The sequence below is a fragment of the Dipodomys ordii genome, unplaced genomic scaffold (genome assembly GCF_000151885.1).
Source record: "Dipodomys ordii isolate 6190 unplaced genomic scaffold, Dord_2.0 Scaffold122, whole genome shotgun sequence".
Classification (NCBI taxonomy): domain Eukaryota; kingdom Metazoa; phylum Chordata; class Mammalia; order Rodentia; family Heteromyidae; genus Dipodomys; species Dipodomys ordii.
The window spans coordinates 2606480-2633859 of record NW_012267338.1 but is presented as its reverse complement, the minus strand read 5'-3'; the positions used below and the strand labels follow the sequence as shown (position 1 = coordinate 2633859).

General features: G+C 41.5%; 1 protein-coding gene across 1 annotated transcript in view; it reads left to right on the top strand.

Annotated features, from left to right (window-relative positions):
* Positions 1-10476: 10476 nt before the first annotated feature.
* Positions 10477-27380, top strand: part of Dchs2 (dachsous cadherin-related 2) — a 77176-nt gene continuing 60272 nt past the window's right edge. Inside the window, exons 1-3 of the mRNA XM_013029715.1 lie at positions 10477-10620; positions 12859-13050; positions 18193-18424. Of these exons, the coding sequence (XP_012885169.1) occupies positions 10477-10620; positions 12859-13050; positions 18193-18424 (568 nt within the window). The remainder of the gene's footprint in view (positions 10621-12858; positions 13051-18192; positions 18425-27380) is intronic.

The window sequence follows — 27380 nt, the reverse complement described above, 5'->3', positions numbered from 1 at the left end:
AACAAACAAACATACAATGCTGTCCTAGGAAGGTTGTAGAGATCCTAAATACAACCCTCAAGAAAGTAATAAGAACATGTCAGATATTCAATGCAAGGGGGAATAAATTTAAGCTGACATCATGAAGGTCTCAGCAGGAAACAGGTTTTAATCAAGTTAGGATATTTTGAGAAAAGTTTCATACAAGTTCTATTTGCAAGGACAGAGTAAGAAACTTTGTGATTTAATGTAGTGCTCTGGGGCCAATAACAGAGGGAAACTCTGAAGTAGGAAATGCAGGTACCTCAGGTCAAGGAGGAGGGCCAAGTAGAGAGGGCTATCTCATGGTCTCTGACCTTCATTGTGGTGCTTCAGCTAGCCCCTTTAGTTTGTACAGTGAAGGGTCTGAGAACATAAGCCCCCAACCTTGCCGTTCCCACATAGGTATGACCCATTGGAAGCTAGAGGCAAGGGAGCGGAATAACATAATCCATGACACAGATGAGCTGTTTAGGGCACAAGGTGGGGGAAGGGGGTTACCTGTGGCTCTGTGTGGGGTAGGGAAGATGCCCAATGCCAGAGGAAAATGGGCTATCATGTGGAAAATGGGCTATCACATAGAACTCCCAGATCAAAACTGGGATGCCCTTTCTGCTTCAAAGCTACTCTGAGTTTATTTAAAGTGATCAAAAATAGATTTGTGAGTAGCTAACTAGCCATATAAAACGAGATGTAGATGCCAAACGTGGTGTATTATCTGCACTGTGACTCTCCCCTTGGAGAACAGGAAGAGATTGCTTCTGTTCTTAAAGATGGGGAAACAGTTCAAGCCCAAGAAATGTCAAGACGTCGGGCTTCAGGAAGAAATAGATTGCTGTTGGAAAGGAAGGAGGAAACATCTCAGGAATTTAAAATGTCATTAGGTAGAGTGCACAGATGGGGCACGTGTCAGGAGCAAGTAGCTTGCAATAGTTAGATGATAATTGAAACCTTTTAGAGTCTGACTTGTAATACAATTTTAAATTCCACCCAGTGAATACATTATATGTTGGTGCTAGCGTTCTTCCCCTGTCTCTCTTTTCCTTCTCCTTTCCTTTTCTCTTTCTCCTCACTTACTATCTCTGGGTCTCTCAACAAACCGTCTTTAATTTAGATAGTTGCAATGAACAAGCAGGAAGGAACCCCATTGAACAGGTCCATGTACCCCTCTGTCAGGGAGTTCCACTTCAATTTCAGCATCCCAGATATTCCTAATTTAAAAAGGTAATGATTAATGGCAAATACCCACTAAACACTTGATATAGGCTAGACATCTGTTATCCAAGGAGCCTCTTAGGAAAAATGTGTGAAAAGAAGGAGTGACTAGAATGATCTTCCAGGTTTTGGCTTGACCAAGCTGGGTTTGATGGTTTGCAAGTGCTCGTTTTCTGAACTAGCATGAGATCCCAATTTGGCATCAGTTGTGGAAGACCAATATTTTCTTAGTGCAAGACCCACTGACATGGAGTATGATTTTCTTCCCCTTGTGGAAACACTTTCTTCCCCTTTCTGAGCTCCCAGACCTCTTAATGGTGGGGAACTGTACTCAGAAATGCTTCTGTAGCCTTGTGCTGTGGGTTCTATATCCCATGTTGATAAGATACAGTTCTTCATCAATTTCCCTCAGATCTCTGTTTTAACTTTAGATTAGCTTAAGGCAATAAGCCATATACAAAAATAGGTGTCCTATATTAGAAATATAGGGAAATACCCTTCCTTTTCCCTGCTTAACATGCAAATTTTAGATTGCTCTTCTATTGAACTCTGTCTACAAGAACTATTAACCTTTTGGGAAAGAGTTTCAGGGCTTTTCTTCTTAGATTTGTTCATTAAACACAACTCAGGCATCATCAGCCTATGTAAATTAGTGTAATCATTGGGCACCAGATGAGATGATGTTATTAATGAGACTTTAAAATGATCTCACTGAATGTATTCCACGTGAGAGAAGTGTTTAAATTTGCATTTTTATCATTAAAAATTTGAGAAGGCAATCTTAAAATTGCATTAGCATTAACTTTCTCATTTTTCAAGGAAGATGAAAGATGCTGTTGGGAGGCCCGTAGGGAAAGCCCATGACAGACATGGGACCTGAGAGACGGACAGTGTGTGGTGTGGGTGGGAGACACATTATTGCCTAGTCTCGCTCATTGGAGAAGGATCTGTGCCTGGGAAGCTTGCAATCAGGCTTTTCAGCATTCTGGGGAGACGCATAGAAAGCCCCCCACTGACAGGGTTGAGGATTGTCGATCTATGTTCATAGAAAGGAAGAGACAAGACCTCTGGCTTTCAGGTGAACAGTGTGGATACTTAGAAATTAGTATCTGGAAGGACCAGGAATTCTTGGGAATTGAAACACATTATAATTACTTGTGAACAAGGAGGACAGGTCTTGTATGTGTATTTGGTTAGGAAAGCTACTTTGACGAGGTTGAAGCTACAATTCACAGCCTGTAACCTTCCTCTACCCCACTTATGAGGCCTCTGAGTTTATGATATTTGTGAAGCAAGTAGGGGTTGATGGAAAAAATGAAGAAATCTGCAGCCTTCCAGGGCAAGTCAGTGCAAGTGTAAGACATGTGCGGAACTAAAACTTAAGATGGGTATGGTTCACTCCTGTAATCAGATGTGGAACCAGTTAGAAGATTGCTATAAAGAAAGATCTAAAAAACCCTTAACCCCGTGCACAAAGACTCCTTACACCCAGAATTTGGGATTTTGATGTGTATACCTTGTCCACCCCTATATGGCCATTAGGAGATTTCTGAGATCACTTTTGTCACTCATTACAGACCTCAGCAAGTGTGGGACAGGGTCAGGACGGCCTTTCAGAGTGTGGACGCCTCATATTTCTATCCCTGCTTTGGTCTCCTGTGTATTCACGAGGGAGAGAATTGACATCCCAAGAATTGGCATCTCTAATGTCTGGGAACAAGGGGACCCCAAAGGAGGGGACCATCAGAACCAGATACTGATCGCTTTCTTAGCCCCAGATTGACTAGAGGAAACTCTGACATAGCATCAGGCGCAGTTGGGAAATTAGCAATAGTGTCCAACGTGATAGCAACAGAAGAAAGGAAGGTGTGATCCATGCAGAGGATCGGAAAGGATTTACTCTCCACAGATGGCACCGATAACTCCTCTGAACAAAAACTATGTAATGGATTTATCCATACTTCAAAAAGTTTTCTTGTAGTAAGATGTGATGAAATGAAGGAATTTAGTCATTTACCTCCTTGTATAGTATTTGTTCTTACAAGGACAATATGAGGGGCTTTTATTTGTGTTTTCAGCTATACGAGTGTTGTTTTTCTCCTTTTCCTCAGTTCTCTACCCACAAAGGTTAGCACCCTGACATCCAGTCATGGAGTGTCATTCAACAAGACCACCATTCTGCTAGAGCTTTACCTCATTTTGCCACAGTTTAAAAACCACCCTGAATCAAAAAAGCTGGAATAACCGGGTTCTTCCCATGTGTTTCTCCTCTGTCAAGAATCCCAGGGCTACTCTGTGTGTTGTCCAACACCTGGACACAGTTGTTCCATATAGTCTGTCTGGTTTTGTGTTGCCTTTCATGGGAGGATACGTCCTGTCTCTTACTGATGTAGCTGGAAATGCAAATTATAGCTCTTCATGTTTTCCTTGTGAGTTAATCAGAGTGGAGTCCTCAAATTCTGTGTGGTACAAGAAAGAAAATATTGGAAAAATATCCCACACTTACTCTGGATTAAAATCAGGAAACAAGCAACTGTCAGTGAATTGGAAACAGGACCTAGGAGTGGCATCTGCAGAAAGCTTAGAGATAATTTGACATGAAATGCAAAACACAGATACTTATGGAAAAAACAGACATTTATGGTGAGTGAATAAACAAACTATGATCTATAGAGTCGGGCCAATACTATTCAGCATTACAAAAGAACATTTGACTGAGCTTGAGACACCGGGCATGAGTTTCAAAACTTTGTTGAATGAAGACACCAGAAACAAAGCATATGTGATTTTATTAAAAAAGTTAAATGACTAGCAAAATTAATCTGTGCCAGTCAAGATTACAGCTGTGGTTGGTTATCATGTATGTGTGGTGGTGGGCGTGGCTGAGGAAAGTTCTGATTGACACACTTAGTATTATTTTCATCATTGTATTGATTACATGCTCAAACATTTACACAGACAAATATGTACATGAGTCAGAACCCATCTATGTACCTTATGATGAATGACCAGTCTGACATAAACTGTAATAAATGAGGAGGAAGGTTTGGGTTGATAGAATGAATTAAGGATTCAAAAGTTTCACGCAGCTGGGACATCACAGATTGGGGCTGTGGGACAGTTAAACAGAGAAATGTGGTAGCTATGTATGTCATGAGAGAGGGCATTGGGACAGCACTGGAGAGAGGAGAGGAATTTGCAGCCATCATGAGAATGAAATTGGAAAAGGCGAGATAAGTAAGGAGGATTTTGAAGGAGTTTTGTTTGAAGTAATGCGAAGACTTTCTTTATCTTCTTAATGATACCTAAATCCAAGTGTTCTGCTGTCCTTAGCTTTCTGTAGATTTGTGTTGCTTTTGAGAGATTTGTAAGGATGTCAGAAGGCATGCCCCAAGCTTTGCAACTCTTATATAACTACACAGCAGTTCAACCCCCTGGTGGCATGGGTTGGTTAGGGGTGGATGGGTGGTAGGTATCAAGGATTGTAGTCTTCAAGGCCTTGAAGGCCTTCCTCATGTTCTGTAAATGAAAACTCCTGGTGATTTCTTCACGGATTGTGCTTGTAGAATGCAATGCCTTACGTTTTTCTGGGCTTTGGATGCAGCGTGTCGCAATGGGAAATTCCCTCTCTGTTTCTTCATTCCCAGAGAGCCCCCTAAGGTTTCCCTGGCAGCTCTAAACAGTGTGGAGCAATGGAAACCTCGGCTGGGCATCCTGGGCCCCCCTGAAATTCCCTTCGTGTGCTTGTGCCATTGCTCAACGCCAAGAGTTTATAGATTGAGCTCTGGTGTGCCAATCTCTTTGTCACCAACTCCCTCTGCTGGCCTTGAATTTGCTTCTTCCTACCAATCTCTTTTCTTTATCAGATAGGCTTTCTTTTTCTCCTTACAATAGAAAGGGGAGGAAAAAGCACCTCCAAACAAAAAGCCAAAATGAAGTTTATTTAGGAACATAAGCACTCAGTGAGACTTACTATTTGCAGTTCTCATTTTCTGTCCGCCTTCCCCCTTCCCAGCCCTTCCTTGGTCACACTGTGGTTCAGTAGCTCTGAACCACTCTTCCTTAGCATATCATTGGGCTCAGCAATAAGATACCTTTCAAATAATGTGTTTTGTCTCCCTCTTTCTTACATTAGAGCACGTCAGATATGTATTTCTATAAATTGCCCCTAACTCCGAACAGATTTGTGCTTATGAGTTTTTCCTATTTTGGGGGGGGGGCAGGTTTTAATGTTCAAATCTTGCATGCCATCTGATTAGAGGAATGATTAAAAGCCAAAGCGGAGGGGTGGGTAGGGAAAAGGTGAATGATTCTTAATAGTTCTGGGAAGAGGACCATATTTTCAAATCAATCCAGGATGGAAAATCAAACTTGTTCTCAGGCATGACAATCTAGCATTTATAGCTCCGTTTCTCTTTCCAGTTCTCCCAAAAGACAAATAACATGAAATAGTTATGATGTTTTGGAGACATGGATAAAAATCTCTGAACTCTGAGGGTTTGTGCTGAGGGTTCATCTGTTTCTGTTCATCTTCTCCCACTGAGAAGGAGGAATGAGTCCTGCTTAAAACCTTGAGACTGTCAAAGGAGAAACTCTTCTTATTAAGTTTCTTCAGTTCTGTGTTCTGATTATACAAACCTGTGATGAACAGTCTCTAGATAGTAGAAAAATTTAGTACAAATTTAGAAAAATTTGCACCTTTTTTGTGTATATGTACTGGTACTGGGACTCAAGGGTTTGTCCTCTTGCTTTTTGGCTGAGGGCTGGTGGTCTACTGCTTAGCCACACCTCCGTGTCTATATTTTAGTCAGTCATGGGGCTTGAACTCTGGGCTTGAGCACTGTCCCTCAGCTCTTCAGCTCAAGCTGAGTGCTTTACCACTTGAGCCACAGCACCCCTTCCCCACGTCTATCTTTTTGTGAGTTAATTGAAGATAAGAGTCTTGCATGAGTAGCTAGGATTACAGGCGTGAGCCACCAGTGTCTTGAGGGTATGTGTACCTTTAGACTCAGGCCTTTATTTCAAGTAGGAGCAGGGACCTGCTCTCTATCACGTTTACACTCATATGGCTTAGTAATGGGCAGGCAGGCTGTTTAGAGGCAGGGCCTGTCCTTGAAACATCACTGGAAGTGAATGACAGAGGATGTGGGAATATCTTCCTAAAACAGGAGCCAACAGCATTGATTTTCCAAAGATCATCCTTGGAAGTGACTCTAGAGACATCATTGGAGACATGCCTCGCTGCTGACCCCACAATGGTGCATTGGACTTGGTGCCACTGCAGCGTGGACAATGGAGGACTGGAGCTGGACAGACAGAGGCAGGATGGGAAGGCACGGAGAACTGAGAGCAATCACTGAGTTTGAGTCAGTGCACTGGGCACTTTCCATGAATCTTCACAGCAGCATTGGGAGCTTCCCATTGTCCTTCTCTGACACAATTCCACACTGGCTCACGGAGGGTTCACGTGCCTATCAGGGAGTGCCTGAATGCAGAAGCCATAGAGAAAATTTACATCCCATCCTTACCTGTGTTTCCCTTCCTCAACACCTGATACATTGCCACCCTTTCCTCTCACTAGCCGTTGCCTTCTGTGTGGTTTTGCTCTACGCAGGCCAGAGGTGAGCAGCCGTTCTGAGATGACATGCAAGGCTCCTGCATCTCTTCATTTTGAGAAAATGGTAGTTTCAAAATAAAGTCACTTGGGGAAAATACTGTTGCCTCTCCTGTAACGCGTTAACCATGGATGGGGTGAAATTCACACCGTTAGGTGTCTTAAAAAGCACAGAGTTACCATGAGGGTGGACAAGCTGCCTGAAAAAGAGCGTAGGACAATGCCGTGCGGGTCAAGAGTTGCTGCTGTTTTGCAAAAGTAGCAAGTCATATTTGGTAAGGAGCAAGAAAAGTATGAGTAAACTGTTATATTTCAGTGATGGAATGGTTTATTTAAGTTGAGCCCATAACCTTAATTGGACTCGTCAAGATGCATTGTAGTCATAAACTGCTTTGTTGAATGACAACTCCTTTGAACAACCGCTTAAAGATAATTTTAAAAAGATTGAAACCAAACAGAACAAAAAGAACAGTTGGAAAGGAAAAAAAGCTCACCAATGAGCTCTGTTCTTGCCTATGGAATGGGTATGCTAGATCAAGGCTAACCTGATTTCAAACTTTTGACCTAATTTGTGATTCTTTTGACTTTATTTCTGAGAGCTTCTGAGAACAGAAGTTAAATCCTAGTACACATGACAGGTGTGGGTTAAACAGGATTTGAGTAACAGGTAAGGACCTTTCTTTAAAAGAAAACCCTGCATTGGCTATCCTCAGATCTTTACCTGTTTGGGGTTCTAGAGCCTAGGAGAGATGATTCTGATCCTGATTTTAAAGAAGAAGGCAATTAAGCAACAGGGATGGCATGGAAGAGCCAGGGAACATTCAGGCATTTCTCCACAGGGGTGGTCCCTCTCTGGCCTGCCTGCCTGCTTCAATGTGCAAAAGAGTCATGGTTACTGTAAGATCCCTATACAAGCTCTTGCTTAGCTCTGTGACACTCCAAGTCAGTAGCAATAGAACACCTTTTTCTATGTACGTCTGTAAAGATCTGCTTTGTTCTTTTTATTCTTTTCTTTTTAAAGATGCAGTCTCATTCTGTAGTCCAGATAGTTCTTGAACTCTCAAGCCTCCTGATTTTTGTCTCCCAAGCGCTGAGATTACACGATCAAACCATCACACGCAACTTACTTTAGTCTTTCTAACAAATGTGTAATATTTCACTGTATGGCTGTGCAATTAGATTACTTTTTATTTTGATGGACTTGATTTTGTTGTTTCTAGGCTTTATTGAAAAAAAAAGCTTTTATAATCAATACTAGACTTAACCAATCTTTGCCATCTTGCCTAATCTGAAAAATACTATAAAATGTATAGATCAGAGTTTATTATTTTAAATGTGTTTGTCGGTAGTCATCTCTGACTTTGTAGCTGGGAGAGCTAGCTTGTTTACAGATGTTCAGAAAGTCTGGTTTGCTGAGTTAGGAGAAAGAACCGAAGAGTCACTGTCTTTCTACTGAAGCCTCAGGGTAGGTGGAGGAGCCATTGAATTCAGGAGGAGTGAAGGAACACTAAGGTTGTGTGTGTGTGTGTGTGTGTGTGTGTGTGTGTGTGTGTGTGTGTGTGTGTGTGTGTGTGTGTGTGTGTGTGTGTGTGTGTGTGTGTGTGTGTGTGTGTGTGTGTGTGTGTGTCCTGGGGCTTGAACTTAGGGACTGGACTCTGTCCCTGAGCTTTTTGGCTCAAAGCTAGTACTTTTGAGCCATAGCCCCACTTCCTGCTTTTTGTAGTTAATTGGAGTTCCTGCTTAGGCTGGTTTCAAATGTTAATCTTCAGATCTCAGCCTCCTGAGTGGCCAGGATTTTAGGCTTGAGCCACTGGCAACTGGCTGGGTAACTGGTTTTGTGCAGGAAGTGGGAAGACTCACAAGATGTTTTGACCATGGCTCATGGAACCTGCCAAGTGGATACTTGCGTGAAGGAGATCCTTCCAGATGGAACTCTGAAGTCCTGGGAGAGGCTGGTGCTGTACCTGTGGAGTCAGGGCTGCCGTAGGTTTAAATTACGAGGCTGGAGAAATTCACTGAAACAGAGAAGGCAGAGAGAGAAAGGAGATTTTTCACTCTGAAATTTGAAAGCTCCCTTGTGTACCTCATGTAAATCCCATGGTGAAATCTTAGGTAAGAAGAATGAATAAAATGGACCGTCAGCTTTTATAAGTCTCCTCCTGCTGCCAGGTCTCCTACAAATGTTTCATGCTGGCCAGTGAGTTTTTTTACTAGAGCTTCAGAGAAATAAAAAACTTTGGAGGAATATGTAGCTCAAATCCTCTTTTTGAATATAGCTGTCATTAAAGGATTTATGGTATCAGACATTGTGAATATCTGTGATAAATTTAGATTATTTTCAATCCAAATTCAGTTTTGGATGCATGTCTCCTCTTCCCCCCCTTCCCTGCTCCCCCATACTAGGGTTTGAATTCAGGGCCTCATAGTTGCTAAGACGGAGCTCTGTTACTTGAGCCACACCCTCAACCCTTTTTGCTTTCCTTATTTTATAGTCAGAGTTTTGCATATGTGCTGAAGGCTGGCCTCAAATGGTTACCCTCCTATCTGCTGTGTCCTGCTTAAACTGGGTGACAGATGTGTGATCACCATGACTGGCTTATTGGTTGAGATAGGGTCTGGCTAACTTTATGCCCACGTTGGCCTCAAATCTCAGTCCTCTGGTTCTCTACATCCTAAATTGCTGGGAATTATAGGCATGAATCTGGCTTGACTCTGATTTTCTAAAGACTTATTCCTCTGCTTTAGATCAGATCTTGGCAAACTCTGGTGCTTGGGTCAGATCAACCAGCTTCCTATTTTTGTGTTATTTTGTCTTTGCATTTATTTTTATGGTGGAAAAAAGAAGAAATTTTTCCTAAGAAGTTAAAGTTATGCTGAAATTCAGATCTTTGGTCCTAATAAATCAAATATTTATTGTAACATAGCTATTCATTTACAGTTGTCATTACTCTTTCATACTCAAAAGGTAGAGTTGAGCAGAGATTGTGTGGCCTATGAAAGCTAAAGTGGTCCCACTGGTCCTGACTGTAAATGTTGTGTCCACTCCTGGCTTACAAAGAACAGTGCTGTAGCTGCCGGCTCTAGTTCAGTGGCAGAGCACGTACCACACTCTTGTGAAGTCCTGGATTCCATATCCCGCACTTCAGAGAAACAAAAAGAAATGAGGAATGCTGGTGCACCTGTGGCTCCCAAACTCACTCATTACAGTGAGCTTGCAAGAGTTGGTGTGTCAGGAAGACACTCCAGTAGTTGAATGAATGGATGGCGGATGCCTGTTAATGGCCAATTTACTTTTGGATTCAGAGGTTTTAATGCCCTAGCTTCTTTTGCAATACTATTTCTGTAGATGGTATCTATATGATCTCATTATATATATATATATACATATATATATGTATATATATATATGGAAAGATTACTGGAATAAAGACATTAAAAATGGTTATTTTCCACATTAGATCAATTAACATTTAGCCTTTCTTCAGTCTTTTATTGTATCCAGTGCATTTTCTGGCATAAGTGGAAAATTTTATATTTAATTTTTACTTGGCTGTTTTTGTTTGTTTTATCATTGAGGATTGAATCCAGGGCCTCACAGCTGCTAAGCAAGTGTTCCTACCACTTAAGCCATGTTCCTGGCCCTTTTTGCCTCTAGTTTATCTGTCAATCAGGACCTGAACTTTTCCCCAGGGCCAGCCTCAGGTGAGGCTCTTCCTACCTATGGCCTCCAGCGCAGTGGGTTTTGTGTTTGTGCTACCACACCCAGCTTATCTGTAAGGATAGCTCTTTGCTCAGCCTAGTCTCAAAGTTACATCCCAAGTACCTGGAATTATATACATGGCAACTGTTCCTGCCCCCCCCTTTTTTTGTTGGTCGTGGGGCTTGAACTCTGGGCCTGGGCGCTGTCCCTCAGCTCTTCAGCTCAGGGCTAGCACTCTACCACTTGAGCCACAGCTCCACTTCTGGCTTTTTCTGTGTATGTGGTGCTGAGGAATTGAACCCAGGACCTCATGCATGCAAGGCAAGCACTCTACCACTGAGCAACCTTCCCAGCCCTGCTCCTGGCCCTCTTGACATTTTATTGTGTTGTGTCTTTAATTATACAGTTTTTGTGGCTACCTTGAATTATGTCTCATGGATGAATTATAGTTTGTTTAATACCAGTGGTGTTTGACATCGAACAATCAATGCTGTGCTGTATTATATGTCTTTTACACAGATATCTTTCTTCTTACATATACTTGTAGAAATGCAGAGTCAAAGGAGATGAATATTTTTAGATATGGGTGATTGTTTAACATATGTATATGATAAAAAAAATTAGTTCTACATGGACTATAAAAAAGGAATGCATCTTGCTACACCTTTCCAAACACTTGCTATTTATTTTAATGGTTGCCAATTGCCAGGCCAAAACATGCCATTTTCTCTTTCATTAATTTGATTACTATTGAAGTTGAATATCTAAAATGTTATGTATTTATCATTCTGTGAATTGTCTGTTTATGTGTCCTCAGGCATTTTTTTTATCAGTCCTGGGGCTTGAACTCTGGGCCTGGACACTGTCCTTGTGCTCTTCAGCTCAAGGTGAGTGCTCTACCACTTGAGCCACAGCGCCAGTTCCAGTTTTCTAGTAGTTTGTTGGAGATTAGAGTTTCACGGACTTTCCTGCCCGGGCTGGCTTTGAACCATGATCCTTAGATATCTCAGCCTCCTGAGTAGCAGGCGTGAGCCACCGGCGCGTGGCTCGGGGATATCTTTGATTGGGAAAACAGTATCATTTTAATTTCTAAAGATACATATATTTTTATATTTATATGTAATCATACATACATAAATATATGTCTTATATAAAAACATAGATACATAATATATGGCATTATTACACAGTTTTATAGTCACTGTGTGATTGATTTTGTCAATTCTTTTACTTTAAAATGCCTGTTCGCCTTCAAATATCTTTCCAGTGTAAGGAGCAGCTAAATATATATTTGTGCTTTAAATGATTTCATTATTTACATTTGACGTGTCTGTGTAGAATTTATTTTAATGTGAGGATAATATCAAACTTGATTTTTCCTCCATGCATTTTGCCAGGTTTTTTTCTAGCAACTTCTGTGGATAAACCCCAAGTCTCCAGTGGTTTCCTTTGTCATATACAAAACATTTATATTTACCACAATCTGTTGCAGGTCCCTCTTTTGTGTTCTCTTGTTCTGCCTGCCAAATTCTTTTTTTAGATCACACTGTTTGAATTGTTTAGTTTGTAATACTTCAAAGGACAAGTCCTCCTGACTTGTCCCATTCATTTGGGCTGTCTTTTTTAAGGGTGGAGGAGAAAGGGGATAATTGAATAGCAAGCTTAGTTCCTTTTTCCTCCTCCCTCCCTTCTTTCTTCTCTCCTTCTTCCTTCCCTTTCTCCCCCTTTCTTCCCTCTTCCTACCTCTCTCCATTTCTCTTTGTCTCTTGCTCTTTCCTTGGAGTGCTCCTATCTCTTACCTGAAGTGTTTTATATATATATATATATATATATATATATACACGTTTGCTGTTACTATTAAGTGGGCTGTAAATCAAAAGAATTATACTGAGCCTATGACATGGAAGTTTTAGACTTCTCTCTAGCCTATTATATTTTTCACTGTGCTTTATTTTTTCTTTATTATTTCTTTGGTTTCATTAACCTGCGGCCTACTCTGGTCTGAAAAATATTAATGAAAAATTCTAGAAATAAACATGTTTTGAATCTGTTCTTAGAGATGAAAATCTTGCACTGTTCATTCTGTCTTATTTCCTGGGATGTGACTTGTTCCTTTGTAGAATATGTGTTAGAGAGAGGGGTGGGGGGAGGGGAGGAGGGGGAGGGAAAGAACCAAAGCCTGTACTTTGTGAGTAGCTGTGTGTGACTTGGTTGGACAGATCACTGTGGTAATTCATGACCAACTGAAAAGTAAAAGAAACATTTCTAGTTTACTTCCTGATCATTTATGAATCCATTTCCTTTCTCCTAGGTAAAAGCGTCGGATGCAGATGCAGGGCTGTATGGCTTAGTTGAGTATTCTCTTTATAATGGCTTCCAAAGTGCCGAGGCCCCTCCAGCATTCCAGATTGACCCACATGATGGGCGAATCTGTGTGTCTCAAGACATCGACAGGGAACAAGATCCAGACACCTTTGATCTGCTGGTGAAAGCAAAGGATGGGGTAAGTCTTTGGGGATGAAGTGTCACACGCGCCCATCAGAACACCTACCCAACGATACTCAGCAACCAGTTAAGCATGCATCCTGTATCAGCTACTGTTTCCTTTGCTGGAGCAAATACCAGGCCCTGTTTCATTCATCCATTATTAAATTATACTTACCATATACAGATAGCCATTTCTTTGATAACCTCTAATATCTACTCTATGTTAAAAATTTGGAGCTTAACTAAGCACATCTTTTAATAGTTGGGTTTTTGAATCGACATTCAATTAAGTTCATAAAGTAATGATTGATCTAGCCCTTACCTGTCAACCCGTAACTATTATTCCTCCCCTTACCTTTTCTCCTGTGATGTTATTTTTGTACAGAAATCGGGTCATTTGTCATGTAAGTTTTCCACATGCTGAGTGTGTATTTTGGGGGATTTGTTTAATTTGTTCTTTTCTCTCCACTGTTTTCTACAAGCTGGCATTTAGAGAGCAGACCTGATTAGTTCCAGGTTCGTTTAGGAAGTGTTAGGAGTTCTCATTGTTCCTTAGGGGCTGCAGAATGGCGAGTCCCTGATTTTGTTCTTCCATTTACATTTCCACCTTAGACCCGGTGTCATTTCTGATATTGCAAGTGAGCAGCTTGTTGCACAAGCAAGCAGTTCACCTCCTAGAAGGACTGATTCCTCATTCTTCCCAGGATGAACCTAGGCCGCATTTAGCTTCGGTGAAAGTCTTCTTAGCATCTCCTGTGAGCTAACAGTGCTTCAAGGCCTCCTTGTCCTCAGGTGCTCAGTTACCGTCTCCAACTTGGCTGCCTTTTGACCCGGGGAGATGATCATAGAGGAGCCCAGGAAAAGAACAGGACCCTCCTTGTATCAGTGCCTGGTGTAAGGGAGAGATGTATTCTTAAAACGAGTTCTAGAAGAATCTTCCCCTTCTCTCCAACAAAGGCTCTAAAAGCTTCCTTCACCCTGCTTGGATATGTGCATATGTGCAATTGTGTATTTGTCTACATACATATACGATATATATATACATATAAGTATACATACATATGCATATATAGAGCAAGTTACCCAGCATGCAGTATTCCTGCATAATCTTCTTGAAATTCTTTTGTGATAAATGTGAGTTTCAACAGGGTGACCTCTGAATCTGCCCCAATTATTCTGTGTGAGATATGTCCTACAGTGTACATCCATCAGAGAGACAGCATCAAAAGAGAAACAATTGATAATGGTGCAGCGGTCTGCCTCTAAAACCAATCTCAACTGCATCCAAAGAGTACATGAAGTCAGACAATTTAATGCTTGGCTGTTGGAATTCAGGCCTTAATGAACATATTTTAAAGAATAAACGGAACCTCGATGGAAGTCCTTGAACTTTTTAATAATCTCTTGACAATCTATGGCATCTTCTCGGATCCTTTCTCTTTCTAATAAATGTCCTGTAGGTCCTTTGTAAGAACTTTTCTGTGAACCCATTTATCATTGATTTGTAAGGGATTTTTATCTGTCAGTAGAAGCATTTTCCTTCTAAAACACTTTCAGTATTCTGGGCTTCTTTGCCACTGCTCTATTTCTCCTTGTGGTGGTAGTCAATATATTGCTTTTAAAACTCAATCACTTTTCCCACTCTATTGAAATTACTTCTCAATATTTCACTTTTGCTATTACAGCTGCTGCTATTTATCACAACCGAGATGAAATGCTATTCACTTACATAGTGGAGCCAAATAATAGGATTACATTGTTGTTTTTTCCACAATAAAGCTCTATGGTTTAATTTATCCCCTCCTTGTACCTAATTTTTAAAATTTCCTTTTCCCATCATTTTCTAAGAGGGAGTTGTTATTTTGGGGGTATATTTTTTATTACCCCTCATTTGTTTTGTTATATCCTGAATTCTGTAGCTGAAATACGTGTCTAAGCTAAAATGATTTCAATCCATCTCTCCCCTGGAAGTTAAGAGAAGGATTTGGTCAGACTTGTCACCACTGTGTATATTCATGATAAAAGCTTCATAGAAGTCATGCTAATAGTGCATATACCATACAGATGAACCCCAAGAGCAAACTTGCAGTGGAGAAGGGCAAGTTCATTTGAACTGAAATCACTTGTTTTCCTATTTTCCAAAAAGTGTTTCAGTGCTTAACGTTTCCCTTTCTTTTCATTCACCACCCATTGGCCTCTTGTTTTCTAGTTAAATTGTCTGGACTATAGTCTCGCATATATTATAGGGATTTATTCTGAGGTGTCTTAAACACCACTTTACTTCATTACTTACTTTTTTGGGGGGTGGGGCGGTCAGTCATGGGGCTTGAACTCATGGCCTGGGCGCTCACTGTCTCTGAGCTCTTTTGCTCAAGGCTAGCACTCTACCACTTTGAGCCACAGCACCACTTCTGTTTTCTGGTGGTTAATTGGAGTTAAGAGTTTCACCCGGACCTTTCTGCCTGGGCTGGCCACACTGTAGCAATCCCTGTGTCCTATCATTATGGAGAGCTCAGTATCTATAACCACCGTGACTTTCTCATGTATAAGGCTCATCAGCAGTAATCATACAAGTTCTAAAATCTTGCTTTCAAGCCCGTTGTCTCCTGAAAAGCATGTTTATCTTCAGGTTGCACTTTCGCTCTAGTCGGTAATTCTCCCCCTGTGTGACCATCCCTGACCCATTACTCACCATTCAAGTCATTCGATGGCAAACTGTCTGTCTAAACCTGGGCTCTGTCTGATTCCCAGAGGCTTGGCCTCTTCTATACTCCCAGCTGAGCAGCTGATGGTGCCTGAAGAAAAAGAACACATCTGCTTAAGAGAGGACCTTCTTTCCTGCCTGCCACCAAGACCCTGCAACTTCCTGCTCACCAGCTGGCCTGCTTTTCCATGACCATACCCATTACTGTATTTCCCACAGCTGTGTTTGCATCAGAAGCAAATTCCTCCACAGTTCAGGGGTTCAGGCGCCCATACACTTGAGCTGCTCAAGGATCTCAGGTCTGGAATGATTTGATTGTTTTTCTTACATCATTAATTTCTCACATTCTCCTGTATGACTCTCACAGGCCTATACAGCATAACAGTAGCCTCTGTTTTAAAAATCAGACTCCTTTTGATTTCACATACTTTTTTGAAAATCCGTTTTGTCCCTTTTATTTCTTTCAAAGCAAATCATCTGAACAAAAAACAGAAACAGAGTTTCTCACCTTTTGAATTCTTTTAATGCACGTTTCCCTCCCTTAACCTCTCCAGCAACAGCGCCTCATCAGCATGGCCAGAACTATGCTATAGTCTGGCATTAGTGATGTATTTATTTTCATCTTATTCAGCTTCTCAGTGAATCTGGGAGGAGTCTTGAAAGGTTGCTTTGTGTGGCTTTGGAGAGACCTAACATGCTGTGTTTCTTTAATAGGGCTGGCCCTAAGTTGTTTCTCTTCACCTTTGTTGCTGTAAGTTAGACCTCTTAGCTCACCAGAGATGAAAGTCCACTACCAAGCTCATCAGAGCTAAGGTATGAAGGGCTGATAGTAATATTCCACTATCCACGAGGTCCCAAAGGCAAGAACAAAGAGAAATAGTAGAAAATAACAGCCCAGAATTTTCCTTATCTGCCAACTGTCTTAAGTAACCTTCTGTCTCTGATATGCTGTTAAGTTCAGCGCTTTCTGAAAGCACAGCCCACCCTTCACAGAATAAATTGAGGAGATTCAAGTGTAAGTAGTTGGCTTAGGAATTCTTACCATAATTTTGAAAATGGAAATGATTAAGACTACATCAAAGTAGTGCCTGACTCGTTGATGGAACGAGAACAACACAATGAAGAAATAGCCATGCCTGGATGGATTTATAGGATGTATGAGCTACTTGTTGCTGTGTAACAAATTATCCTTAAATTTAGCAGCATAAAATGCAAATGTGGGGCTGGGAAGGTGGCTCAGTGGTAGAGACTTGCCTTGCATGCATGAGGCCCTGGGTTCAATTCCTCAGCACCATGTAAGAAAAAAAGAAAAAAGCAGGAGTGACGCTGTGGCTCAAGTGGTAGAGCGCTAGCCTTGAGCTGAAGAGCTGAGGGACAGTGCCGAGACCCAGAGTTCAGGCCCCACCACCGGACCCCCCCAAAAAATAATAAAATAAAATAGCAAATGTTTGTTATCTCACATGGGTTCTAAGGGCCAGAAAGCTGGAAGCAGCTCAGTTAAGCAGTTTTGCCCCAAGGCTGCTCATGAGCTACATTATCAGGATAGTTTCTAAGGTAACACAGCCTTGGACAGTGGATGCTATATGAGAATGAAATAAATGGGTTTAGGTCTGCTCTACTCATGCTGTCCTGAGGAATACTGGCTTCTCAGCGTGCTCCTTCGAAAGAGGATTCCAGAGTCCAGAAGGAACGGCTGTAGGGATATGACTTGACACTGCCACCATCTTGGATGTCACTTCATCCTAAACCTTGTGAAGATAGAATTGTTATGACAGGTAGCTGAATGTCTTACACCAGCCCCGGACAGCTGGACCGTATCTTAACTGATGTCAGGTATGTTCAGAGTTTTTGAGGAAGTTCAGGTGCGTTCTGATTGGATGTGGCTCACCTTTGTCTACTTTAGCACTGTTGCTGCCACTCAAGACATTTCTGTTGGTAAGTCACCAATGTCCTGTGGCCCCTTCCACCAATGATGGCTGGTTCTTATATACCAGGACTGTTTTTCTGAGAGCCTGAGGAAATATAGTGGGGGTTTTGTTTTGTTTTGTTTTTCTGAGACACAACTTGACTTGCTATGTGTCTCACTCTCATCTGCCTCAGCTTCCTGTGTTCTGTGATCATAGGTATATGCTACCATGCCCAGCTTTCTTTCACCTTTCAGGATCAGCCCTGAGGTATAGATAGAATGCTATTACCTGGGAACTAATGCTGCAGGGTTAGAAGCAAAATGATGACATGCGTGCATGTGTGCGTGCGTGCGTGCATGTGTGTGTGTGTGTGTTTTATTGCTTCTAAAGCCTATTTTAAGATCACTGTTGATTATTCTGTATCCCAGTGTTTATACATGTACATGTTTTTGTTGTTTCAAAAGTCAGTTGTTGGATCATTGTTGATGCTTTCGTCTTCCAAGGTGCAGCAGAGACCTGTTTGTAATCACCATTCATTCCTCCCCAGGGTGGGCTGAGTGCCCAAGCTTTCGTCCGCGTGGAGCTGGAGGACGTGAATGATAACCGGCCTGTGTTTACCCCGACCACCTATGTGACGAGCATCAGCGGGGAGACACAGCCGGGCACCGAGGTCATCTCCGTCCTCGCCAGGGACAGGGACTCTGGAGTGTACGGAACAGTGGCTTATGAACTTATGCCGGGGGACCTATCAGACCTTTTCACCATTGACTCTACCACAGGTATGTGCTCTTGGGACACTTTTCTTTCTCTAGAAGTTTCACAGTGACATAACTACTTAATAGCAGGGAAACTAGAAAAGGTGATTTTTTTTATTTGTTATTTTATTTTATTTTTGTCAGTTATAGGGCCTAGGCACTGTCCCTGAGCTTTTCCATTCAAGGCGAGCACTCTACCACGTTGAGCCACAGCACCACTTCCGGTTTTCTGGTGCTTACTTGGAGATAAGAATCACATGGTCTTTTCTGCCCAGCTTGGCTTTGTACTGTGATCCTCAGATCTCAGCCTCTTGAGTAGCTAGGGTTACAGGCGTGAGGCGTGAGCTACCAGTGCTGTGTGATGTGTTTTTTTTTCAGTAGCAAGCATGTTGAAGACACTGCTTTCCAGTGTTGGGAAGGGCTGGCACTTTGCTGCTATCTAGGTCTAACTCCCAGTGTTCCTTATTGACTCAGTTTCTCCGTAGTGCTAATAATACCTGCACTGCGGTGACGTATGCAGAAACAGTGGTCAGTATTTCACATAGTCACCTCTTTCCTGTTGTATGAGTGTGTGCTCTCAGGAGAGCTTAGAGTCATTTCCGGGTCATCAAACGTGACATTAGTGCAGGGATCTGGTACATCTCCTTCATGTATACTGTGTGCATTCCCTTACTCTTGGGCTCCTGTTTTCTTCTTTCAAAAATGATACTTCATGTTCAGTGTAAACACACTGACTCTCTTAGGAATAATAAATATTTTAGACATTACCTTCACTTGCTTTGTTGCTAACAAAATGTTGTAAATATTTGATTCAAAGAAACATGAACTGTGCCGGGCACTGTTGGCTCACCCCTGTAATCCTAGCTACTCAGGAGGCTGAGATCTGAGGATCACGGTTCAAAGCCAGCCCAGGCAGGAAAGACTGTGAGACTCCTATCTCCAATAAACCACCAGAAAACCGGAAGTGGTGCTGTAGCTCAAGTGGTAGAGCGCTCGCCTTGAGCTGAAGAGCTGAGGGACAGCGCCCAGGCCCAGAGTTCAAGCCCCACGACCGACAAAAAAAAAAAACATGAACTGTCAAGTAAACTGTTTCATGGCAATGCTTTTGAGATACTTAGAAATATTCTGGTCCACAAAGAGGATAGTCTTGGAGAAAATCTCCAAGTTGTAATACCCAGACCGAAATGAAAGATAAGGAAACAAAGAACCTTTTCTTACTTTGTCTTTTTATTTTCAGATGGCTCTGTATTTTTTGCCACATATATAGACATCTGAGGGAAGATGGCGGGCGGGCACAGAATCAGTGGAAAATGGGTGAAAAAGTACAGCAGTGGAGTCCCCTGGCTGCATTAGACATTGATGCAATGAACCTCACAAGCGGTGGACAGAGATGGGCGGGAGAGAATGGGAGGGGAGGAGGGAACAGATGACAGGATGCAAAAAGAAGGGAATGTGTGTACACCTGATGCGATGTAAAAAGGTAATTCCACTGTATATCACCTCTAACACAACAATGATTTTTTTTTTAAAAAATATTCAGCCAGGCACCACACCTGTAATCCTAGCTACTCTGGAGGCTGAGATCTGAGGATTATGGTTCAAAGCCAGCCCGGGCAGGAATGTCTGTGAGATTCTTATCTCCATTTAATCACCAGAACACTGGAAGTGGTGCTGTGGCTCAAGTGGTAGAGCACTAGCCTTTAGCTGAAGAGCTCAGGGCCAGTGTCCAGGCCCAGAGCTCAAGCCCTACAACTGACAAAAAAAAAAAAGAAGAAAAGAAAAGAATAAAAGAAATATTCTGGTTCAAAATGAAACAGTGAGCCAGGCGTTGGTGGCTCATTCCTGTAATCCTAGGAGACTGAGATCTGAGAATTGTGGTTCAGAGCCACCAGGTTTATTAACCCAAGAAACTCTTAACTCCTTAGCCAGTAAAACAGTGAACAATGTCTGTTATTCAGGTATGTGAAGAAAGTAGATTTTTAGGTGGTCTCACCATAGAAAAATGGCACATATATGCAGTAATGCTTGTTAAATGACCTCACTTAGCTATTCCCCAATATATACTTATGTTCAAATGTTACACTGGATATCATCAACAAAAACATTATAATATAAAAAAGGAGGAGGTAGAGGTGTGGCTTAAGCAGTAGAGCATCAGTTGAGAGAGAGTGTGAGGCTTTGAGTTCAAGCCCAAGTACTGGCGGAAAATAAACCAAACCAAAACCAGAGTGAAACCATGAATGAAGAAAAACAGTTATTTTCTGTTCCTTCACTCTCTGACTGGATTGAAAAATGGGCCCAACGTAATAGTGATGGTCATTGCAGCCAGGCACATGGCTACATGGTGTTTGTGTATTCTCCTTTTCCATCTTCACAGTCCCTTGACCACATATGTGAGAAAGCAGTACACCGTACACAGAAAGTACAGTCTCCTGCAGCCCTGCTTGCTAGCTAGAGCCTGGAAAGCTTCACGTGGTGTGTCGGAGGGACTGGGGTGGGTTAGTTGTTTACACTGGCCATTGAGTTTTCTTTGCTCAAAATAATCCACTCAGGTGGCCCTTTTAACATTTCCAAGATCAGAAGAAAATGCTTTGGTAGGAAATTAGTCTGCTTATCTCGGCTTTTTCAAAATTCATCTTCACTGAAGACCTTCATCGTGTGTCCAAGTCCTAGGCCCTGCAGGGCTCCAAGCAGTGCCAGTAATATTTAGGTCAGCGAGTAATCTGCAGTCCAGGATCTACAAGCATTTAGTGGATTGCTTTTTTAAAGAAGACATCAACACACTCATCATCAATGGAAGAGCCTGCAGAGTGAGCTGTAGTGCATTCTGTTTTTAGAAGTGGACTCTGTTTTGGACTGGCCGTGGTCAGCCTGCATTTCCCTTCCTGGCACTGGACAGAGGACAGATGCCATTGTTAATCATGGAGAACACTTCATGTGTGGGTCATTATCTAGCAAACCATCATAGAAACTATTTTTTTTTTTAAAGCAAAGTCCAAATTCGTAATGGAAGTAGCCTTGGGTCACTATTGTTGGCAGTTTTGATGCTGTGGGAGACATTTCTCAGGCACACAGGACTTAGAATTCGGTTGTACTTAATCACAACTCATTACCAATTCATCAGGCCTGGGAATGCTTCCTCAGAACCTTCAGAGGAGAATGGGGCAGTGTCAGGAGCAGCCATGGGAACAGGAAGTCCCCAGTTTCAACTCTCCAGGTCCATAAGTTCTGCTGTTGAAATTGAGAGCACCTTGTATGGGTTTATGGGGTGATAGGTGGTATTAGGACCCATGAATACTCTGTGGAATGCATAGATCAAGGTAATTAACATCCATCACCTCAAATACTTATAAATTTTATAGTCAGCGTGTTTAAGATTTACTTTTTTTCGTTTTTAATTTGGCCAGTCCTGCAGCTGGAACTCAGGGCCTGGGCCCTGTCCCTGAGCTTTTGTTCTCAAGGCTGGCACTCTACCATGTGAGCTACAGCTCTACTTCCAGCTTCTTTGGTGGTTCATTAGAGATAAGCATCCCACAAACTTTCCCACCCAAGCTGGCTTTAAACCACAATTCTCAGATCTCAGCCTCCTGAATAACTAGGATTACAGTGTGAGCTACTAGTGCCTAACCACTTCCTCCTTCTCCTCCTTTTCTTCCTCTTCCTCCACCTGCATATTCTCCTTCTTCTTTAGTATTTTTTCTTAAGACTTACTTTCTTAGATTTTTTTAAGCATGGAGGTGATTATTAATTGTAGTTACCATGTTGGATCTTCAGAACGCATTCTTCCTATTTCATTAAAACTTTCTACCCTTATACTGATTTATCCTATTTCCCAAACCTAGTCCCTGGTATGCACCTTTATTCTCTCCAACTTCTATGAAATCCACATTTTTAGCTGCACATATGCGATCAGTCAGGATTTCTCTTTCTGTGCCTGGCTTATGTTACGTGGCAGAGTGCCTTTCAGGTTCACCCAGATTGAGGAATATGATAGAAGGTCCTTTTTGGAGGCCAGGTAGTACCCTGTTGTGTACATACTAAATTTTCTGAAATCCTTTTTCATCTCTGGATTTATTCTTTTCCTTTTCAGAATGATGATATACCCTTCATAATGGGAATTATCCAAGCTAGTCTCAGTACCTTTCCATTACTCCTCTTTCTTTTCAACCTACGTTTTTACACAGGGAGGTAGGGAAGAGGGAGTTATGGTATGAGAACACTGAGACTTGATGAGCTGCCTAACCTGTATTGCTAAAGCTCAAAGTCCAAGAGTGTCAAGTTAGGTAAGGCCACTCGCCCCTATATGCCAAGTAGGGAACCACGGTGAAGGGCGGAAGAAGGACACGTGTTCCATGGCAGGCATGGGAAGATAACATCTTCAGCTATTTCCAGAAGTGCAGACAATGGTTTCAGGTTAAATAGGGAAAACTGGAGGCAGGGAGAAATAAGAAATATACACGGAGTGAAAACAGTCCCAGGTCACTGGTGTGTGGGCTGGTGGACCATTACCTCAGTCTTTGTCCTGGAGGAATGCTGGAGATTTGAACTTTAGCACTAGAACAGAACAGGAACAGGGTGATCTCCTGAGCTTTGGATTGCTTTCTTCAATAAGACAATGCCTGTTTGAGGGGCAGTTTGCCTTACACACAGAGTACTTCTCACTGAATCTTCCCTTTTCTCCATAAACCAGGTGATTTCAGAGAGAATAAGGCAGAGATAGCTCAGGTCAGAGGACACAGATACAACGTTGGGAGACTTTTAGTTAATTCACAACACCCTGAGATCTTTTTGCTCAAGGCTAGGCTCTGTACCACTTGAGCCACAGCTCTACTTCTGGTTCAGATCTCAGCCTCCAGAGTAGCTAGGAATACAGGGTGAGCCACAGGCACCCAGCTCAAAAGCATCTTTGAATAGACCTCTTAAATTACAGCTTTCTGAAATGTCCTAACATCTCTCATACATACACTCAGGCCCTTGCTCATGGCTTTATAACTTCCATTTGGGCAACTTGGGTGCCAGACCCTCCGTGCTTTACATAATTTGTGCTGGAGGCTCATGATTTCCTGAAAACAAGAGATTGCTCATTGATCTGTGTGTTCCACATCCCAGACTCAGGCAGTAAAAAAAAAAAAATTTTAAAAAAATAGGGCTCTTTGACTTATTGCATTCATCTGGTCAGAAAAATGTTTTGGAGAAAACTGGAAGGGGGTGTGGCCATGTCACGGTTGTTTTCTCTTGTGGGTTTATCTTCCTGTTCTGTCTCTGTTTCTGGTTTCCTAAGTTTATTGTTGAGTCAAAGAACATTTTTGTACAATGCATTTAGGCACTGGGAGAGATATTGCATGGAGCCTTCTTTTCTCCTCTTCTCCAGGCCTTGGCTTGCTTTGATGTGGGCACGAAGCTGGCCACACTGTTTGGATTTTTTAAAGGAAGAAACCCAAGAAGCATAGTTATTAATAGCACTTTTATCTGCTTAAATCCCATCTTATAGATGACATGTAGATTTCTCCTCTGTTTTTGAAACCTTCTTTTTAGTATCATTAAAAGATCACTACCTTAGCTTTTGAGTTTATTCTATTTATTTAGTAATTTTACACGAAGGAGCAATTTGATTTCTAGTTCAGATTCGTTTTAGGGGATGAATAGGTTTCAGGCATCTGGGTTCAGTAGGGATTGCCAGCTAAAATGGCCTCCATTCTCAGGACTACCTTTGTAAATTCCTGTGGTTTAGTTCTTCTTTATGGAAGCAAGTTAATGAGATAGAGATAAATCAGTGCAAATTCTTAAGAAAGTGTTTAGCTTATCAATTCAAGGCTGGAAATGGAGCAGACTACACGTGTAATGAGCCTTTATTCAAAGCTCAGTACGTACCAGGTACTGAAGGATTTAGGATCCATCAGTGAATAACACAGACAGAAATTCTCTTCTCAGAGGCCTTCCACTAGAGGCTTGTGTTGTTTCCCCCATTGTCTGGTCTGTGTTTCATTGTACAGAACACAATATCCAATTTTAGCACCGCGGAAGAACAAGTAACCCAAAGGGTAAGAAACTGCCACCCCAGGGCGGCCGTGCCTCTGTGTTTGGCTGGACTCTTCCGTTTGTGTGGGTTGTGGATTTTACGTGGGCTGTAACTAATACAGCGCAGACTGTTTTCTTTATTTCAAGGGTGGATTCTTTCCTAATGTGAGTTTTCTGCTCAGATTTCATACCACGTAATGGTTCTCATAATTGCTCATGATCACCAAGTTCTTACGTCTGACATTCTTCTCTGTAGTTAATAAATTAATACCATACCTCATTCTATTAGGGATGCAAGCCTGATCGTGCCAAATAAATGATGACTTTTTTTTTTAATTTGCAAGACAGAGTCTGAAATTAATTCTGAGTACCTAATGATTGTATGTTACTTTCAAAGAGAACAAAAGCATGTTAGGGAATTTCCTCATGAGTGTTTTCAGCACAAGATCACAGACTCAGTGAGATGGAAAGAACCTTCCAGATCAGGGCTTTGTTAGCAGAGGAAGTAATTGAGGCTAAAAGAAATTTGATGACTTGCCTAAAGATGCAAGTCGACAATGCATGGACAAGATGTTTAAGAATATGGCTCACATCAGAAGGTTTTTAAAGCATCTTTTCTATGTATCATCTAGCTTTAAACAACAAATATTTATGTATCTGCAAATTAAAGAACTGAATATTCAGAAACTTTTCTTTTTGGCGGATAGGGGGCAGCACTAGAATTTGACTTCCAGGTCTCAGCTTGGTAGGCAAAGCTTTCACCACTTGAACCAAATCCCCCAGACCTTTTTGTGCTTTTCACTTATTTTTCTGGGTGGGGTCTTGTGTTTCTATCCCAGAGTGGCCTCATTTACAACTCTGTCATGTATGCTTTCCTGTATAGCTGGAATTACAGGCGTGTACCACTCCATCTTGCTGAGAAGGGTTTAATGACTTATTCAAGGATGTGGTAATGAATCTGACACTTGAGTTTACCTCTTAGATTTCCACTCTCTGTTATTATGAGAGTTTTGTATTTTATTAGAACTGGAAACTGAATCAAGAGTCTCCACAAATATTCTACCACTCAAGTCCTACCCGCAAGTGTTTGGTTTTCAGTTTGTTTCTGAGATAGATTTCCCCCTACCTCTGCTTAATCTGGTCTTGAACTCTTAACTCTTCTGCCTCTGCCTCCCCAGTAGCTAGAATTAACAAGTGTATGTCACCATATCTGGCTAACTAGGACCATTTTCAACTAAAGAGCACAGCTAAGATGGAGACAATTCTATGATTCAACTAGATAAGACCGAAAATGATGCATATATATGTATATATTGAATTGGCATGTCATATAATGTGAAGTCTGATATAGTGATTTCTACAGCATTGCTGTATTTACTCAGAATTACTTTAGTTCTCTGGAACCTTTTGTGCTTCCATATGGATTTCAGCTTTGACTTTTCTATTTCTGCTTTGTTCTAGAGACATTGGGATTTTGATGGTCATTGCATTGAATCTGTAGATCACATTTATTTATTTACTTGCTTATTTTTTGTGTCGGTCTTGGGGCTTGAACTCAGGACCTAAGAGCTGTCCCTGAGCTTCTTTGTTCAAGACTGGCATTCTGCATTACCTTGCTCATGTAACTGTAACCTCTCTGTACAGTATTTTTACAATAAAAAATGTATTTTTTTAAAAAAAAGACTGGCACTCTATCACTTGAGCCACAGCTCCATTTCTGATCAGTTTTGGTGGTTAATTGGAGAGAAAGCGTCTCATGGACTTTTCTGCACAGGCTGGCTTTGAACCTTGATCCTCAGATCTCAGCCTCTCAGTAGCTCAGATTACAGGTCTGAGCCACTGATGCCCAACAGCTTATTTTTATTTTAAAAATGTAAAATAGCCAATTTAGAAAGGATGGTTAGCAGGTGTTTAACATGCAAAATGCATGTCTCTCTGAGCCAGGGTGTTAATTCTCTTTTATGTCTTTTGGGACCATCCTGTGCCTGCGGTTTAAATCAGCCTCAGAAGGTAGACAGCTGATGCACAATGGAAAAAAAATACAGGTGGAGAAAACACCCAGCAAAAACAAACAGGAATGTTCACTAAGTGTTTTTAAATTATGTATATGGCTGCTTTGTGGGAAAATGTTTCCAAATGATTCTTTAATGTTTCTGATGTTAGATGTTAAGCATATAAGCTAAGTTAGTATAATGTGATAAAATCTATTATGTCAAGATTTTAAGATGAAAGGAATTCAGGGCTGGGCCTGGTGGTTCATTTCTGTAAACTCACTGAAATAAGATGGAGATGGACGCATTAAGGTCAGAGGCCAACCTCAGGCAAAACCTTGAGCCACAGTTAAGGCAGAAAAGGTTAAAGGTGTGGCTGAAGTGGTAGAGTATCTGAGTTCAACTCTACTACTGCAAAAAAATGTTTATATATATATATATATATACATATCTGTGTGTGTGTGTGTGTATATCTATCTATCTATATATCTATATCTATATATATATAACCAAAGAAACACATTACCGTGGGTAAGAATGATTTCTTTGGAAAGGTAATGAACACTTGCCATGTGCTTAATGCTAGATGACTTTTTCCACGGTGCTCTATATGTCAGGTGGGTTTCCCCAGTGTCCTTTAATTCCAGGGAAGGCACAGAGGCTCAGCTCAGGGAAGTTGTGGTGGCCTGGTGGCCTGAATCACATAGCATTATGTGCTCTGAAACAGAGCCAAGAAGTTGAAGAGAATTAAAGCTAGGGGAAGGCATTTTTATGTATCACCATCTTCCCATAGATTTTCCTGGAATTGCTTATGGATCTTTTTGTTTTTCCTGAAATTCCAAGACAAAAATCAGACTTGTGCTTTATTATTTAAATGGCAGTTGTCAATTGACTGTGTGTCTGTTTTCTGGAACATAATTATAGCAACACACTGAAATGAATATCATGTGAATCAATATTTGGTTGCAGCT